Source organism: Argiope bruennichi, chromosome X1, assembly GCF_947563725.1.
Source record: "Argiope bruennichi chromosome X1, qqArgBrue1.1, whole genome shotgun sequence".
Taxonomy (NCBI): Eukaryota; Metazoa; Arthropoda; class Arachnida; order Araneae; family Araneidae; genus Argiope; species Argiope bruennichi.
The window spans coordinates 90,250,180-90,270,193 of record NC_079162.1 but is presented as its reverse complement, the minus strand read 5'-3'; the positions used below and the strand labels follow the sequence as shown (position 1 = coordinate 90,270,193).

At 29.6% G+C, this 20,014-nt stretch overlaps 1 protein-coding gene across 1 annotated transcript in view; it reads right to left on the bottom strand.

Annotated features, from left to right (window-relative positions):
- The window catches only part of LOC129958359 (mitochondrial ornithine transporter 1-like), a 32,705-nt gene extending 13,018 nt beyond the window's left edge, over positions 1–19,687 (bottom strand). Inside the window, exons 1-2 of the mRNA XM_056070793.1 lie at positions 19,470–19,687; positions 18,007–18,103 (exon numbers count right to left, since the gene is read on the bottom strand). Coding sequence (XP_055926768.1) covers positions 18,007–18,103 — 97 coding nt within the window. The 5' untranslated portion in view covers positions 19,470–19,687. The remainder of the gene's footprint in view (positions 1–18,006; positions 18,104–19,469) is intronic.
- Between the last annotated feature and the right edge of the window lie 327 nt (positions 19,688–20,014).

Sequence of the window (20,014 nt, the reverse complement as noted above, 5' to 3'; positions counted from 1 at the left end):
AGTTCCTACACAGTAGCTTTCTCCACATAACTGAAAGAGTAAGACCTTCAGCACTGCTATAAAGAAGTGTTTCAAGATTGTTTCTTATAACGTGTCAGCTTCCTCCATTCATTTCTGGAAATGTAGCAATACCGCTTCGAGATCAATCAATCCGCAGCAGCAAAGCAGGGTTCTACTATTTCCTCAACTCTAAATTTACGGTATTTCCCCGATACATTGAAACTACCATTGGAAAATGGCCATTTGATCATTCGTGGCAGGTTTAGTGTTAAGGGTTACGATATTGGGCTTTTTAAAATCTAATTTAAATTCCGCCTTTTTGTTTAAGAGAAATGGCCCTAGGAATTGTTATTTGGTCATATATTCAGTTTTGGATTCCTTTACATTCAAGAACACAAACCATTTTTCATAATTAATTCTACTTTAAAAAAATTAATATTACATATTTAAGAGGAATGACAAGAGTGTACAACTTATTAAATAAAATAATTTCGGCAATCAATGAAACACCTACTGAGCTATTAGATAACAACCGTTTTAATATTAACAAAATAAATTTTCAAAAATAATATTTAGAGCAGGACAATGGATTATGTCGGGATATTAGTTCAATATAATCGAAACTAAGAACATTGAAATTTTCATACATTTTGAAAACTCTTAGGCCATCTATTTTATGAGATTGAAATCAATTTTATGCGTAGTATTATTTATACTTCATTATTTTTAGCTTATCATTTATTTTTTCATTATACTTAGTTGATGATAATAATTATTTATTTAATTTCGTCGCTTATTTTATTACTTAATACTAATAATTTTATTAGTACTAAATTTATTTAAGGAATTTTTTTCGTAAAACAATTACTATGAGTACCGATATGCTTTATTCAGCCATCTAATTAATCATTTGCAAGAGAAGAATTCTTTCATTGCAAAGCAATTTATGGAGTTTTTTTTTTTTTTTTTTTTTAATTTTCACTATTCCTGTTTTGTTAATACGATTTTGTTTTAAGGCGCAAGACTATATTGTGCCAAACAGATGGTGACATCAGAACTAAGTCATATAGAATAAAAAAAGTTGCGGTTTAACACGATAAAATATTACGATGAAATGAAAAGCGAAACATCGTTTAAAAATGTGCGGGTACACATACAATAATGTTTTTAAAATCTGAAACCTGAAGTCATAAAAAGGAAATCTCTAATTACGATAAGTCATAAAAAGGAAATCTCTAATTACGATAAGTCATAAAAAGGAAATCTCTAATTACGATAAGTCATAAAAAGGAAATCTCTTACAATAAGTCATAAAAAGTCAATGAACATCCGAAAAATCAAGGAGTTAAAGCAAGTAAAAAAAAAACGAAAAAATCTGAAACAAATAATGAGAAGGAAAAAAAACAAAAACAATTGAAACTTTTTAATTTAATGTTTTTAAGTACCTGTTATGAACAGGGATATTTAATAATTCATTACAAAATGCCTTAAAATCAGTCCATCTAAATAGGATTTTTAAGTCTCTGTTTAAAAAAGTATTTTATGGATTGTAGTGAAATTATTTGTTCAAGAACAGGTGAAGCGTCATCAATAATTGCATGAGGATTATATTTCATTTTCAGAGGTAAAAAATAGTTTATCTGTAATCATGGAGTTCACAGCAGATGACAATTTGCTATGATTATCAACTGTGGCTATATTCACGTTTTCCGCTGATTCAGGTGATTTACTAATCTGCACAGAAGTAAATTTAGAAACTTGAAAATGCTCTCCAAAATAGGGAGATCATCAAGGAATTAGTTTATTTTCTGCATTTGACTGAAGCATAGAAAGCTTCCCCCCCCCTTCCTTTTAGTAATTGACAAAAACAATTTTAAATTTTGTTGTTTAGAGTTAGAAGTTTTCATTGATTATCAGGATTTTATTAATTGAGCATAAGTAGGACGATTTTATAGGACAAGCAATTTCTTTGTTTATATATATGATTCTCCAAAAATTAAGCACATTTTTTTCCGAAGCTTCAACATAATTGCTTGATTTCATAGTTACATTCTTGTGAAGGAAGTTTAATCCCCCCCCATCCTTGTTCTCAATTCTTCTGAATGCACGCCATACCATCACTCTGTCAGGATGTTGTTAAATCATCTTAAAATCTGATCTTAATTTGATCTTAAAAAATGATTTTTTAAATTTTGTGTTATACCGTAATGAGGTATTCGGCCGACGCATAGTCGCTCAGTCTCTCGAGTAACCTGAAAGTGCTTTCATTACTAAACATCAATTTCTTCCGCTGTTCAGATGTCCAGTCTTGATATTTCTTACAAACCTTTTTTTTTTCTTCAGTACTGCTGTGAGCATAGGGTTCTTTGCGGCAAGGATTTTAGGGAAGTGAGGGGGAACTGTTCTATTTGCGAGTATCATAGGAGCTCAGGAAGTCTCTTTTTTAATTATATGTATCTGTTGAAGGATTTGAAGTCTCTTACCGCTTCAGAACCTTACTTATCCTCGATGATATTCAAAGTAGCTTGACTGAAGGTAATAGGATCACCGATCGTTTCATTTAATAAACTGTCCATCTCGGCATGTCTAGATCTATGGCTAGAGCAATCATCGACAACCCCTTTTCCCAAAGAGCCAATGCAAGGGATTTATCTTTCATTTAAAAGCTTATTCTAACTTATTGTGGTTAATGGAAGTAAATATGCTAAACCTCGAAGTTTTATAAGAAGTGAAGAAACATTGGTCATACGGAGGCAAGTACGTTCAAATGACTGTAAAAGAGCACAAGGTGACAAGAATACAGGCAGGGTGAGAAATAATCGTCTATGGCCTGCCAATGCCACTCATTGTCAGTAGACACCGCCCACTTTTTTATAATAGGAGCGGCAGTTGAAATCAAGATGTGCATTTTATACGTAATTTTTTTTTTATTTGCCGCACAAGTGTAACGATTCTTTTCCGGCACTATAAAAGCAACGTAAAGTTTTGAATAACAGGCAGATGTTTTATGTATTACGCAGTTTAACATGTCATATGTAATGGCAAGTTCTTTGTCAGATGACAAATGCCACTTGAATGGATTTCATTGTAAACGCTGAATGTCACTTATCATATTACGTCATACACACAGTGAGAGAGAACTACCCCTTTATTCAGTGTTTATCACTCCTTAAGGAGTAAAATCTTCTAAAAGAAGTAGATACTGATTTTGTACACGACAGATGTTTTATGGAATCGGGTTGGAATCTTCCGGTCCCGTAGCAAAGACCTTGCCACAAGACCACCACGCAGTAGTGAAACAAAAGGGATACAGATTAATATAAGCTACAGCAGATTAATATAATTATTATAGAGTTAATATAAATTACAGCTCCACGGAGATATAATGTTAGTGCGCTTATGATAATTTGTAAAGCGAAATACGATGATAGGACAAAAAAGTAATATAACGCCCCAAACACCATTCAAACTTGAAAAGTCATTAACCTTCCAGCTGCTTATCCCACGCTATCCGTCGGCTGGCAATCAAGTCCTTTTTTTTATCGCATCCCGCGTTTTTCGCAGTTCAGTGTGTTTATTTTTACGAATACAGATCGTTATTATATCATATTATCGTGTAACACACAGAATCAGTCCACTTTGTTTGAAAAATATTTGAACTTATTTGCAAACATCGCATCTAAACAGTGATTTAAAAAAATTACGCAGCCAGAGGGTTAATGCCAATTCGGAGGAGAGGCAAAGGAGGGAAAAAAAAAACATTTTATTACGGGCCATCTTATCATTGTTAAGTCACTGCAACCGAGACTCATTTTTATTTAACACCAATTTTATGACTACAGAAGTTAATGATAAGGACAAGACTTTAGGGCACACTATCTGCTAGATCTCTTGAAATGGAAACAAACTCGGGGCAGTACTTTGTATCCACGTGTCCACTACGAGAAAACTTCCAGACAAATGTTTATGTTTACGGCAGTCGCTAAAGGAACAGGTTACTGTAAGAAGAGTTCATTTCGCATAGGTAGAAATTCATTCAAGTTTCTTACATTGGCACGTTTAACGCCAAACTGGCGATATTTGGTATTATCACATTTAATTTTTGAAAACAAATTCAAAAAATTTACCAAGCTGAAAATCATTTGAATACTCGAAATATTGAAAATATCTGATATTCCTGTCATATGTATACAAAGAATAATGTAAATCAAATAGAAAAACTGAATAATTATTTGTATGTCTAACGATTGCACAAGAAGATAAAAATGATTAAGAAATCTAAACAGATCATACATGACAAAAAATTCGTCTTCATTTCATTTGTTTTAAATTTATGTAAGTAATTAATACCAAATTCTACGGATCAAATGCGAAGTAATCTGTCTAATTTAATATAAAAAATAGTATAATTAATCGTAATTATTTTATAATTTTTATAAAAGGTTGCTTATATACTAATATAAAATAAAATGTTTATTGTTAAATATGCTTGAAAATTTTTGAAATTTATATTTATTATTTCTAAAGTATATATTATTTTTCGAAACAAAGAAAAATAATAATAAACAATTACCATACTATCAATTTTCAGATTTTTTAAAAATCCAACTTTGATTTGTAACTTATTTTCAATATGCACACGCTTTCTGCAACATAATTAATTCCGCAAAGTTTATATGTAAATTTATTCTGTATTTATTCTGAATTTTAAAATAATTCAAGTATTCATTCAGGCGCGCACCAGCGGTTCCGGACTCCAAATAAATAAATGCGACATCGCTTTACATTATTCTACGAAAAAAGCTGTAAAAGTTTGTTTTAAGATAATATTCCAGATGACCATTTAGTCATTTTCCCCGGCTTGAAAAAGAAATCTCATTATTTCAAAGAAAACTTTTTCTCACTAATTGTAATTTCAAATATTAGGGTGATACAAGAGCTTTTCTTTTCAATGTATATGAGGGGTCATGAGCAGCATAGCAATAAAAAATCTATAAATTCCTGCATTCATTTTATCATTTCGTGGTGGAAAATTCGTCACTCCCAATGTCCTTCAAGTTCTCCTTCACATTTCTGTTCAAAGCTCATCAATATCGTTTGACAATACTCATGAGTCACCGTTTTATTGTCACAAACAGTGCACCTGAGTAGAAGAAATGTCGGTAAATATTTTTAATTCTTCTAGCTCACATTAACGTGCGCAAATTTTTAGATTCTTGGAATCATATATAAGAAAGAAAGTTATTAAAACAACAGAAAGACGAGAAAACAAGCATGAACAAATGTCTTTTTTTTTATTTCATTAAAAAAAAATATATAATGCGCTTCCTATAATGCAATTTTTTTTTCCCTTCATATCAATCTATTGCTGAATAATATTTCGTAATAAATATGTAATAGAATTACTTCTTAACAATTGCATATGCTCACTGAATTCCAGAAATGAAATTAAATCGTTCTAATCTCTAAATATTTTTATAGAGTATAATAGAATCGACATTTTTAATTTCAAAGTAATTTTTTTTCTTTTAAAGGAATAAACTCAATTTCTCATAATTATTATTTAACATTAAGAGCAAAAGCTTAAAACAAAGTTTTTTTCTCATCTTTTTATCTTGACAATGATTGTGATAGGACATAACTGAATTATACCGTAGATTTAAGAAAATTATTCAATAATTTCGATGAAAATAAAGTACTGAATTCGTAAAATATATTTCTTTTAAAAATAACGAAATTCAAAGTTCCATGCAAGAACTTACTTTAACTTAAATCTTCAATACAGTTTCCAAATAAAGAACTCAAAATCAAAATTCAGTTTAATTTTACAATACAAATAACAGAGTATAATTTGCTTAAAAAGTTTCAAGTGTTTATTGTCTTAAAAATATGATCTTGAAACGGATTTCTGCATTTTCCAGTTCCATATATCGATCAATTCAAAGGGTGATCTTATTTATGTCAGAAAGTTATCTAACTTTTGATTTACAACAAATATTTTATTGAATTTCAGTTTATAGCATTAAATAAAATAGTAAATTCCGACACTACAGTCGCATGAAAAGCTCTTTTCATAGCTTGTGAAAGAGGAAATTTCAAAGATTTTGCAGCAGCTTCTTTGGAGTAAAACTTTGCAACATTATACCCAATTTTACATGCTTGTGATTTTTAGTCTCTTTTTTTAAAATTGAAAATGCACTTTAAAGGATGTTAAAATTTAAGGGACAAGAAATTAATTGTTAAATAATAAAATGCAATCAATATTAATTAAAGATAAAGTTAATAAAATATTTTTTTACAGAGTAAGCTAAGCGAATATAAAGACACGTTTAACTGCAGCAAAAGCCAGAAGACGAATGAGCAACAGCTTTTCTTTATCATTTCAATTTGACGCCAAGAAAAAAAATATCCCCCAGACTTCCATCCGATTCGAAATGGATCTTCCCTACAGAAACCTGTTTCTATATCGCCTGCTGTAAACATAGACATTCGTCTGGAAGTGTTCTCGTGGTGGACACACAGTAGTAGTGGGATTCAGCAGGAGCAAAAAAAATGTCGCTGAATTTTATATGGCAAACCAAGTTAAGTCAGTGAAAATACTTTATTAAGGCAAGCTGTCAAGCAAGAACGACAGTATGTACATATAATAATGAGAACAAAAACAAAACAATTATTGACAGCATGATTTTATCCAATCCTTTGGTATGTTTACCAAAAAGTACCATAATAATGTCTTTTAACACTACAATATAATTTGTGGTGCAGAATGCAATTCCAAAAAGAAGATGAAGAGGTTCGTACGAAGTTGATAATAACAAAACAAAAAAAGCGAGAATAGATTCACCTGAACTTTCTATATATTATCTAATAAATGTACTTGTCTATTATTAAACGCATGCCGTTGGCGAACAATAGTCACGAAAGAGACTATAAGCATCAGAACTCTGACCATAGATCGCTGGGAAGCGATGAATGCATAATAAGCAGAACACCGAATATGTATTTTTGGACGCTTCTTTACCGATCGATTACAACCAACATTTGATGCAGAATTACAATTGTAGTTGCAAAATCACCAACAAAATTTCATATATTTAAGTCATTGCGCTTTTGAATCACTGCATTTAAAAGCTTATGAAAGGCGGGCGGTCAATTCCTTGACGGATTATGATTCAAATTTGATGGGTTCTACCCTTTGTATTAAATTTTATCCATCTAGCTCTTTTCGTGCAGTAGTTATGTTTATTTACATTCGGGGAGCCGGACAGACAGATTTCCTCTGCATGAATTTCATTCAAAATTTGATAGAAATCTACATATTTGAAGTAAAGGTCATATACCAAATTCCAGCCGTCTAGCTGAAAAACTTTTGAGTTATCGTGTACAGATAAATATAATTTCAAAAATGTGTTTGTCGGATTCAGAGAGGTTTAAAACGTGGAAATTCGTCAAAATTTTCGAATTTTTTGACGATTACAATATATTAGATGACGATTAAAATAATGAAGTATTTCTCTATACTTCATATACAAGAAAGTAAAAAATATCATTATATGCACTTAGAAATACCGAATGTTTTGGATGTCTGTCGCAGCGATATGAGCGAATACGTATTATGAGATCCTTGTGTCCTTATGAGATACTTTTATATTATAAATATTAGTGTCTCCGAGGATGCCTCATAAACGAATGGCTGTTTAAGTTGTCTTAAAGAAGAAACCTGAGATTATAGCATGAAAACAGAGGAGGCAAAGAAAGAAATAGTGCTCGGTTCATCTTCTAAGATACACAGAGTGGAGGCGTTTACACATCGCAAAAGAAAAATAAGCAGGCAAAACATCATGTCCGTAATGCATGTTCTACTGCACTTGATCGGCACACTTCGTAGAAAAGCTTGGAGGGCAAGTTGCAGGATGTGGGACATACAAATTTCTGCCCAAGTGTTATCACTAAACTTGCGACGAGCTTTCAATGGATTTGAGTTTGTGTTTTATGGCACAAAAGCTTTCTTTAGCTAAGCTGCGTCACACTCATAGAATTAAAATATTTGTATCAATTTATAATAAAAACGAAACATGGAATGTCTATAAAATCCAAATGTCTAAAAGCGTAAAAATGCGAGTCATGAAAAAGCGCAACAATGTAAGGTATGGCACATATAAAGTAAAAAGTGTGGGTAATGCATATATATGATTATAAAAACCAAAATTAAAAAAAAAAAAAAAGTAAACATGCGGAGTTTTGGAAAGTAACTCGCCGAAATCTTTCGATGGGACAGGACAATAGTGTGAGGATTTTCTGTCTATAACTAATTCAACGCCTTCTCGTTTAAAGTTGTCGCCATCCAAGAATAGAATAATGGTCGGGAATTGTAAATTATTTGGTGTGACATAAAACAGTCATCGCACGGATGGTACCAAACGGAGATAAACCGTTTCGGCTAAGAATGGTACTTTTTGCACTTAGATGGATCGCAATTTTCAGCATATAGAACTTTCCACGAGGCTTTATGCCAACTCCGAGTTCAAATGCTAGCATACTTATAAGTGGGGAATCAGCAAACTGCTGCAGCGCACATTCAACCATTTTAGAAGTGTGTATATGGCGTTGTTGCGCTACATCACACTTTGCTATTTAGATGGATTCCATTTTCCGTAGTTGCCGACCGTTCTAGGTAAACACGGTGTGATGTGAATAATGCCTACATTCTTGGACCGCTGTGTTAATCGACATCTGCGCCACTTTCTCAGCCATAAATCAAAATCATATCAGCCTATTTTTCGATGGTATCTAATCAAGAAAACTTTGCATTTCTCTTCAGAATAATTTTAAGCCTGTGTGTGTGTGTGTGTGTGTGTGTGTGTGTGTGTGCGTGCGTGCGTGCGTGCGTGTGCGTGAGAGAGAGAGAATTAAAATGAGTAGCAATATTGTAAACTTGGCTTCAAAAGTATGATTACTAGCTCATTCTACTGCTGTGGTAATTTTCCAATTTTCAAAAAACATCACTTTTGAAAAAACTGAACTATCAAAAAAGATGTCTAAGTAAAAATTGTAATCGCAATAATATATACTTTTATATTATAACTATTAGTGCACCAATTCCAGAACACTAGTGTAGTAGAGAAGTTTGGAGAGGGAGTTTCAATTAAGAATGTGTCTTATTTAATTGCCCAATGTTCAAACAACTGATCCATACCAAATCTGTCGCACAAAGCCTCCAAAACCTAATAGAAATTTTTAAAAAAAATTATATGTTATTATTCGGCAAGCAATCTCAGTTGACAGGTCTAGAGAATCATTTTTATTCCCGTCACAAATGCCTGCTGACAAGTGTAGAACGTCTTAGAGATTCTGTGACAAAAACATTTCGATGTGCGTGTGGCACGTCTTTCCACCACAAGTGGTTAAAGCAATAAAATATTAGCCATAAATGTTTTTTACTTCACCGGTCATTATCCTATGCTCAAACTGCAATGGGTTTTTGTAATCTTCCCTAACAAAAGTGAAGCACATAGCAAAATATCGGAGACTTTTTAGGTATCATTTTAAATGACAAATATAAGGTTTCTGTGAGAGGAAAAAAATAACTTAAAATTATTAAGACTTTTTTTGTTGCTAAAATTATTAAACTAGCTGTCAACCATCTGTCCTCGAACGACTTATATGCATACCAGTGATATCTTTAGCCATCCGCAGTCTATGTTCTTATCGCAGTGCATTCGTTTGGCGACAGTACTTACATCAGACACGTAAACTAAGCCAAGAAACGGCGAGAAATCAGAAATCGACCAACATTACTTTCTTTCTCTTCTTAACACCCCACCATACATCTATATGTTCGAGATCTTCACTGACAAATTGTGGTTTGCTATACCATATTATATAGCAATTTTTGTTTCCGATACCTACTGCCATCCCCCTCAGTTATCGCCATTTCAAGGAAACACCCTGTATACATGAATACACAACAAATTCACACTACACTGAGAAAATAATTAATTACATGGAATAAATCAGTAATTTCCAAAATTCTGTTTTATTGCCACCGTATCTTCTCTAAAAGAAAATTTTCCAGGAAAATGCTTTAAAGCTTAAAGTGTTCAATAAAAGGACAAATTGCACTTGAAGAACTGAATGTAACTGCATTGCAGATATTTCAACAAAAAGAAAAGAACACAAATAAAAAAAAGTGAGCAAGAAATGAATCTTGTATGAGAAGCAGGATAACATTCGTTGTGTGTTTTCCCCTATACTATTGCAGAGTAAATGACGGATACTGATTTGTTTTCGCATGTTTAAAAAAACATAATTATGCTGTAAAAAGAATACAACTTTTGATATTTCAAAAATCATATAGAAGAAGTACTGCTTTTCATTTTAACAAATAAAAGCCATAGATATTAATGGAAAAATTCCTTAAAATTATAAGAAGCAAAAGAGCAAATTATAAATTTCAAATGTTTTAGTACTAACATACTGAACACAAAATTCATGAAAATTTATAACATTTAGATTTTTTTTTTCACAAAAACATTTATAATTTTGAATTTATACTAAATTTTAAGATCCAAAATACAGACTTAATGCAGTGCAAAAAATGTGTGTTATCATCCAGTAACTAAATAAGATTATAAAACATTCAATTACTCAGAAACACACAATATTGATTATCAGCAGCTAATTGAAGATTAGCAGATTTTTATTTTCAATCGTTATTTACTAATTAAATTTTTTCATCAGGGAATCAGAAGAAATTACAGAATTTATTTACTCATGCTCATAAATTTTTTAATGACATTTTACTTATTTTTCTAATAAATATTTTTGGAATCGATTATAAGGAAAAGAGGAAGGAGGAACCCTCTGAATACTTCATGAACATAGCTTCATTGTTCAGTGTAACGTCAAAGCTATAAAATATTTTTACTCATTAATACTAAATATGTAATATATTTTAAAATGCTTTCATAAAAACAAATAAGATTTGGATTAATAACAAGTTTTAGTAACAAAAAATGGTTGAATAATGCTTGAAAATAATTTTAAAAACATGTAATATTCAAATACAGTGTAAATCTCTGCTTCAAATTAACAATTTCTAATATTATATGTATATAAACAAAAAGTTGTGATATTTCAATCAAAAACGCCAATACAATGAAATGATTGCTGAAATTTTCCTTTCCATTTATTTCCTATTAGCCATTTATTTACTTTTAAAAAAATCTGAAAGCAATTCTATGACCCTGGCACAAAAGGTTTTAAGAGTAATTTTTCATCAGAAAAATTGGTTTAATCATTAAGTAAATGCACAGTCAGGCTCCTTAATAAGAATGCCCAATGTGAAGAAGCAAAACAGGATTCAGAAACCCCTAGCCAGATGCATATGAACTGCTCTATCAGGAGTGAATTCTTCATAGTTGCTTATTTTTTGTTTTGTAAAACTCAGTAAGTTACTTTTCACTTTGATTCTGTTTGATCATTTTAATGCATAGATGAGATTAAAAAATTAAATTTAATGAAAAAAAATTTTTAAAACATACTTTTATCAATGTACTAAAAAATAATTTTTAATTTAATAATTGTTAACTTGAGTCTAATTTATAAATATAATAGAATCTTCAAAACATTTTTTTTTCATATGAGTTACCTGTAGGTGCACTTCATATGGAATCTATAATTAAAATAATTAATTAACTGATAATTAAATTCTAAAAAATATTAAAATAACTTATGTCATCAAGGACACATAATTGCATAAAATTTCAAAACTCCAACAAAATTAGATAACAAAATTGCTTCATTACAAACATGAAACAAGTAAATAAAAAAGTGTAAAAACTACAAATTCTATGGAAGGATTCTATTTCTAAGAGAAGAAATAGTTTTAGGATGTTCCCACTAAGGTTTAGTTCAGTTATATGAATGACCCATTTTGTAGCAACTCTAGGGCTATTTTGGAATGGACCTTGCAATTTTCAACATCACCAGCATCAATACCTTCTTCTCCAACACATGCCGACCAGGCAAGGGAAACACAGGGATCTTTTTTAAAAGAATGTGCTTGCTGGACATTTTTCTATCTCTTGATGTGGAGCATTCATATCAGCATTTTCACAGAACTTTTGTTGCATTAATTAAATAGAAAAAGTGAAATGGGATCAGGAAATAAGAGAATATTTTAGAATGAAGTTACTATGGGCTAAATTAAGATAAAAATTTTATAATTAATTTGGATTTAAATTAAAGTTTAAAATATCAATACACACACACACACACACACACACACACACATATATATATGTGTAAGGATATTTTAAACTCTTAATTTAAACCAAATTAATTTCCAAAGCTTTATTTTAATTTAGTCCATAATAATTTCATTCTCTTATTTCCTTATCCAATTGCATTGAAGCTGTGTAAAAATTACTGCGCAATCAGTTCTACATATCAAGTGAAAATTATCCCTTCGGTACCCTTATCAAAGGTCACTACGTGCATTGAGTTGGCGCATGGCCAGAAATCCCATGTTATATAAGACTAATGATCATTTGTTTCATTCCTTCTTTGTTACTTCTGCTTTTGAGCTGCACTATGTCTTCTTGTAAATAAATCATGCCTGTCTCCCGGGAGAGAATAAAATGAAATTAAAAATACAAAGTCTCTTCACTGCTTGTCAAAAATGCATTCTGCTTCAAACAAAATAAGCTTACATATATATATAGGATGAACATCAGATTGCAATTCCTGAGCAGATATGAAAATAAAAATAAAAAATATTTATTCTAGTTACAAAAATATACCTTCCCCTTTCTCTTCTAAAAGTTGAAAAATTGAGATAGGCAATGCTACTTGTTAAGTAATGAACCATAAAGTTTAAAATAAATCCTAGCATCATCAACAAGCAGAGACAGTTTCAAAATCCAAACAAAGTTGCCATTAACTACTGAATTTTAAACAGTTTGCAATGACAGGATGGGGATTTTTAAATTGAGATATCATGTGGTCTCTAAAAACAGATGTGCACTAAATATTGAGTTACTTTAATGATATCTCTGAATGTATTTGAATGTGTGCAGAAAACTCTGAATCCATAAAATATTATCTGCTTGGCTGCACTGTGATAAAAAAATATAAATTAATAACCTAAGAAATATTTATATTTTCATTTAGATAAGTACAGAATTCCTTATTAACAGTTTCATAAGCATAACATTTTTCTTCTGATAGCTTGCATAATATGAATGCAAGAAAACTAATATTGGAACACAAATTATAGAACACAAAACAATAGAAAAAACGATAGGTTTTTTTAAAGAAATTTATATCTTAATCAAGATGATAAACAGAGAAATAAAAGCATTAAATATCACAAGTGCCAAAAACAAAAATATTAGAAAACTGCAAAATCTTCACTAGTCATTTTTTTACATTGAACTATTTACAGTACTATCAAGCATGTTTCACATTTACCATATAATAATGCATTGTGCAGTTGATATTTTAATATAAAAAATGATGTTTGAATTTTTTGAGTAAACTGCATCATTTGTCATTTTTAGTCTTCAATTATGTCAAATATAACAAAATGTCATATACTGCAAAAATCCTAAATTAGAAAGGAAAAAATATTATCATAATTGCAGATTATAATTTATGCATTTACTGTTTTACAAGGAAATAATTTTTAAATTTTCCAGGAATCATGATAACAAACACCACAATCAACATTTTTTTTTCTATGTTTCTCTTTAGTTTTATTAAATAATGGGCCTACCTATTTATTTTTATTTGCCATTTTTTAAATTATCATTCACAAATTATACCTGAAATTTTTGGAAAATGTATAATAAAAAATGGAATTACTTACTGGAATATCTATACAAAATGACTTTTATATACAAAATAGAAAACTTTTCATAATGAAAGACATATAAAAGAAGAGTGGGAATTTTTATAAGGTAGTAAAATCAAAGGTTGAATTGAATATTAGTGAGCCTCTCGAGTTTGTCGCCAATATGGCAACTTAATGGAACGCTCTTCTAGCAACCCTATGCTGTTTTGTTCACTACTTTTTACAATGGTTTACAATGGTCAGGTACACGAACTACAACTATTTTATGAAAAATGTTAAATTAAAAATAATAAAATATCAATTAAAGAGTTTAATTTTGTTCTAAAAGTTTTTTTTAAAACTAATAAGACACTGTAATTTCATTTTTAATGTGAATAAAAAGAGAAAATATTTATTCTTTTGTAATTTTTAGTTGTCAGTATGCGCTTTAAAAAATCGTCTGAATTCTTACATTACGAAATCGTCTGCATTTTTACTTTAAGGGTCATTTTCAAAATTCGGTGCCATTTGTTGTCCATGTGAAACACATTTTTTTTTTACAAGATGTTATAAAGTTTAAATGATTTTTCTTTTTACCATGCTTTTTAGCAGGCAATTTCCAGTGGAGAAACAATAAAATTAAAATAATTCATCTGATTTTTTATTTTTTTTTCTAATAAAGAAGTTGAGAGGAAACAAAAATTCAGCTGTCCAAATCATAAAACTCAAAATGTTTTTTGCTGCATTACTTTCCAAAAATTAAAATTTTTATTCTGACATATTTTTTTATTGTGAAATATACTTTTAATTATGTTATAAAGACAGTTTTAATAACCTTTTAAGAAGAATAGATGATTTTTACCAATTAAATACAGCTGTCCAGACATTAAGTCATGTCTGTTACCATACAATATTTTCAACATTTTAAGCAACAAGATTGAAATTTTGAAATGACAACACTTGTATACCAGTGAAACATGTTCTAAGAAAGAAATGCAAGCAGCCATCTTGAATGTTTGATGTTTGATTGAAGAAGCTGAAGCCTTTTTGTGTTAAGTATTTTTATTGCATGTCATGTCTGTTACCTTAATATTTTGTATAAAATATATTTATTTATTAATTTATTCAACTGATTAATTTAGATTTTTAGGTTTTTAGTTTTAATTAAAATTTATTTTCATGTTTTTATGGAATTATTTAGTTTCCTTAATTTTTGTACTTTGAAATGTCATGTCTGTTACTGGTCATGTCTGTTACTCTATATAGTAACAGACATGGCAATCTTGGTAACAGACTTGACATATTTCAAGATTTGAAATATGGTTCAATTTTTGGGTTTGTTTTGTTTAAATTTTAGTTGATATTTTAGGCAGAATTTTTTAAGGGTGTGGGGGGGGGAGGGTATAAATGTAAGTTCTTACTTTTTAAAAGCGCATATTTGTTACAGTTTTCATTTTTTCTCTTATCTCCTTTGTTTTTTATTATCACATTGTATTTACTGAATTGATTAATGTTTGCAATGTTATCAAATCATTTGCTTTATTAAACTTTATTTCTGAAAATTACGTGTGCAAACATGCTACAGAAGTGCAGGCATTTCATTTCGGAGGATCGAGAAAGCAGGCAACTCTGCATACTGGCGTTTTATATCTAAGAAACCAGCATGAACCAATTTCGTTCTGCACAATTTCCGAATGTTACGACCATGATCCTGCAGAAATTTGGGCTCACCTTCAGCCAATATTCAACGAGCTTAAGAGAATTTCCCCCGAAGTTGAAATTATCCACTTTTTTTCTGATGGCCCTACCACGCAATATCGGCAGAAGAAAAATTTCTTCCTTTTGAATGAGCATATAGCAAATAATGGTTATAAGTATGGATCATGGTCTTTTTTTGAGGCTGGTCACGGCAAGGGTGCTGCTGATGGAATAGGGGGAGCCATTAAGAGAGCTGCTGACAAAATAGTTGCACAGGGGACAGATATACCTGATGCAAAAACTCTGTTTAATGTTTTAATAAATAAAACAAACATTCAGCTTCATTATATCTGTGAAACAGATTTAGAAATGTTTAAAAAAATAATTCCATCCGATATTCCGGTTTTAAAAGGAACGATGAGCGTACATCAAATTTTTTCTTTTGGGAACGACTCAATGTTTTTTAGGGATTTAAGCTGTTTCTGCAGACAGAAAAATGTTTGTGACTGTTTTACAGTTAATGTATTTGCATTAAAAGAAAATGAACAAGAAAGCACAGCCATGACAATAAATAACGCAGAAAATAATTGTAAATCTTTTTCTTCTCCTTTATCCAACAATTTTCAACAAGATATTCAAGAAGGAAGCTTCGTACTTGTAAAATTGGAGGGTAAACAATCGATAAAATATTTCGTTTCAGAAATAATCGACATCCAGGACAACAATTTTACAGTTAAGTATTTAAAAAAAGTCAGGAATCATGCAAAGTTCTTTTGAGAGGATGATAAAGAATATAATATTGAAACAGAGGATATTGTAATGAAACTTCCAAATCCAAATCTAACTGGATGCTCTTTTTGCCAATTACAATATTTGATGTTTGATGTGGATCTCTCCAAATATGATGTTGAATAAATAGCATTGTAACTCAAGAAAGTACTAAAAAATAAAATGTGTACACATGTTCCAATTCTGTATCTGTGAATTTCAAATACTATATACATATTTGTTTTTTTATTTTATAGTAAAAAGTTATGTACTAAAAGAGAAACACATTTTAGCTTAATTCTATCTTTCAAGCTTTACATCAAAATTTGGCTCCTGAATTTATGTCATGTCTGTTACTCAGTGTCACATCTGTTACTTTGTGTCATGTCTGTTACCATTTCAAAATTTTCCTTAAAAAGTTTAAATTGACATAATATTGCTACAATTAGAGTTACATATTAATTGACTCTGCCTAGTATATATAAGAATGACAGACATTTTGCATTAATTGTTTTTTATAGTATTTTATATTTAAAAAATCCTTGTAAGAATTCTATATTAGTAACAGACATGACAAACGAAAGTATAAAAATACAATAAGAAATATTTTTTTATTCGAAAGTTTTTATTATATGGGTAAAATGACTCTATAGTTATATTAAATATAGCTTTACATTATTGTACACTGAACTTAAATACAAAAATTACTAGAAAAATGTCCGGTAACAGACATGACAATTTTCATCATATCTGACCAAAAAAATATCAATTAAAAATATATAAAAGAAAAAAATGTATCAAAAATATTCAAGTAATATACAGAAATAATGTCTGTTTAATAATATTAAAAAAATATACTAATTAAAATTTTTTTTATTTTTGTCTTTTCAATTTCCAAATGGCACCGAATTTTGAAAATGACCCTTAAAAATCAGATGCAATAAAATTCTTTGCAGTTCTTGTGATTCTTTTGGTGGTCTGACATTTCTCTTGATAGTTATTTTTATGTCGGTAATTTCAAAAATGAATGTTCAAATGAATGAGCAAAAATGAATGTTTGATAGATGGAATGGTATGAAATTTTTTGAATTGGCAGAATGAATGTAGGATATATATATATATATATATATATATATATATATATATATATATATATATATATATATATATATATATATATATTATGAGTTGATGAAGTTGGAAAAAGGATGCTTGCTTGAAATTTTGTATGGAGAATGTTTTGATTGCTTCTTATTCCATTCTTTCTTTTCTTTTGATTATGTACTGTTCCCGTTATCCTCTCAGTTTTTATGTTCAATGTGCTAAAAAAGCTACTAGATTCCCGCTCACGCTGCTAGCAAAGCTGTACAATGTTTTTTTTTAATTAAAAAATTCTGGCCGGTGCCCTCTACAGATGCCGAAGGCATCGCATACTCTAACTTTTGCTCTGCACCCAACATACCGGCACAGCCGGTCTGAAAAAATCAATACTTATCAGTAAAAAAATCATAATTATATTGCGGAAAGTGGTAACCATAACTGTTCCGCAGAAGTGTTTGTTTACTTTGTCCGCCATCTTTATTGGCAGCTTCGCATCCTTGGCACAGCAAGGGGCACACTAAACTTCACTTTTACCAAATCAAAAATCTTATTTATGTTAAATACAACAAAAAAGAGCAAATAAATGAATAAAAAAATTTTCATACCAGCTGATCCTGCAGTTAGATCAATGCCAGCATTTATATAATGTTGATAGGTTTTAATAAAACGCTTGGGAGCACTAAGAGATTCTGGAGCCACCATCTAATGTAAATGCAAATATTTTGGATAAATTATAATTATTAGTAAATATAACCACACAACAAAATGGAAAAGAAAATTTTTTATAATTGTATAATTAGAACAGGTTTTTTTTTTTTTTTTTCCTATAACAAACAAAGCATGTCTGTTTCATTAACAAGATTACAAATGCAGTACATGCTAAGCAAGATAAACATTCATGAAAAGCTAAATCTGTTCCTTTAATAGAATAAGTTAATTGACCAGGTCAGACTTTTAGTAGCCTTCAATTAACCTTATTTACAGAAGAATTTTAGTATTTTTTTGGAATATTAATTTTTAATAAAGTTTTCTCATATGAATATTATATTTTTAACTTTCAGTAAACACACACATACACAAAAGAAATTATGCAATAGAGGCAGTGCTATTACAGTAATAATTTTTTTGTTATCTAAAAGCAAATTACATTTAAAACTTATATGATTAAAAACTGAATTAAAGCAAATAAGTAATTAAATAATTTAAAATCAAAACTTATAAAAGTTTTATTCCTTTAAAATGTTATTAGCTTAAGTAATGAAAACATGTTGTAATAACACATCAAAAAAATAAAGAGAGAATAAGAATCTAAGAATAAAGTACATACTAGCATAAAATAAGCAACAAAACTGTAACCCTATTTTCATGATATTGTCTGACATTCAAAATATTAAAGATATAGATATCACACAATATCTAGTGCTAATAAAAGTCATAGCAAAAGCATACAAAAATAAAAGTATCTAAAAAAAGTAGAACAGATATAAAATAGAAAATGATTGACAGTTAGAAAAGAAATTAAATAAATGGCATCATACAGAAATAATAAAAAAAAAAAAAAATCAAAATCATAGGGAAAAATTTTTAAATTAAATTTTATCAGAATATTGCATTACAATTAAAAGATTATTTCCAAAGAAATTTTGCAATGTACATTTAATTCTCAAAAATCTCCTAATCTCCAAATTACAGAATAGAAATGAAAATAAATGATACCGGAATTTGTTGCAATAGATGTTTAAATCTTTAAAAACATATCTCGCATACTTCCTAAATTTTTGTAATATATATATGCACAGTTAACCTATATTTTTTTCTCTTTTGTATTTAATACAAATTTATAAAATATAGAGAATTAATTGCTAAAAGGCAGAAGATAAATAGTGAAAAAAATGTAGCATAAAAATGATGAATACGATTGGTCAATTATTTGTTATTATCAGTTTTTATCGAATTCATAAAATTTGTTTTTAAATAAATACTATTTTTAAAAATATAAAAGAACTAAAGATTAATGTTAAATGGAACGTGAAAAGGTACGCATACGTAATGAAAACAGAATACATACATTTTCAGAAACTGTTTGCAATCTTCTTGAAATCTCACGATACGAAAAAAAATAGATAAATTCAAGGAGACGCTTGAGAATTCGTAAAATTACATGAGAAGTAGCGACTGCGCTTTTATAGATGAGGTGACGTCTATCAAAGTTAATAACAGTTATTATGTTTTAAAGATCTCTCGCTCACCTCCTACTCAAATTTGTAAACACATGGTTAAATTCGTGACGAAATCCGCCATCAAAAGCTGTTGCCATTCGAATGTAATTGTCATTAAGTATCCTTTAGTAATTGTGAAGGAGTTATCGCTCTAGAACAGCAAAAAATTCTTTGTTCTTTATATAGGTGGAAGCTGAGCAAATCTGGTAAGTTAAACTCGGTATCATTTATTTATTTTATTTAATTTTTTTTTGCATTTCAGCCTTTTTTTTTATATTTCGTAAGCGCTTCATTTTGATTTTTAATTTATTATTTGATTTTTTTAATAGAACACTTTGAATAAGAGCAGAAGTCTCATTAAAATGTGCCGACTATTTGATGTTGTATTATCTAA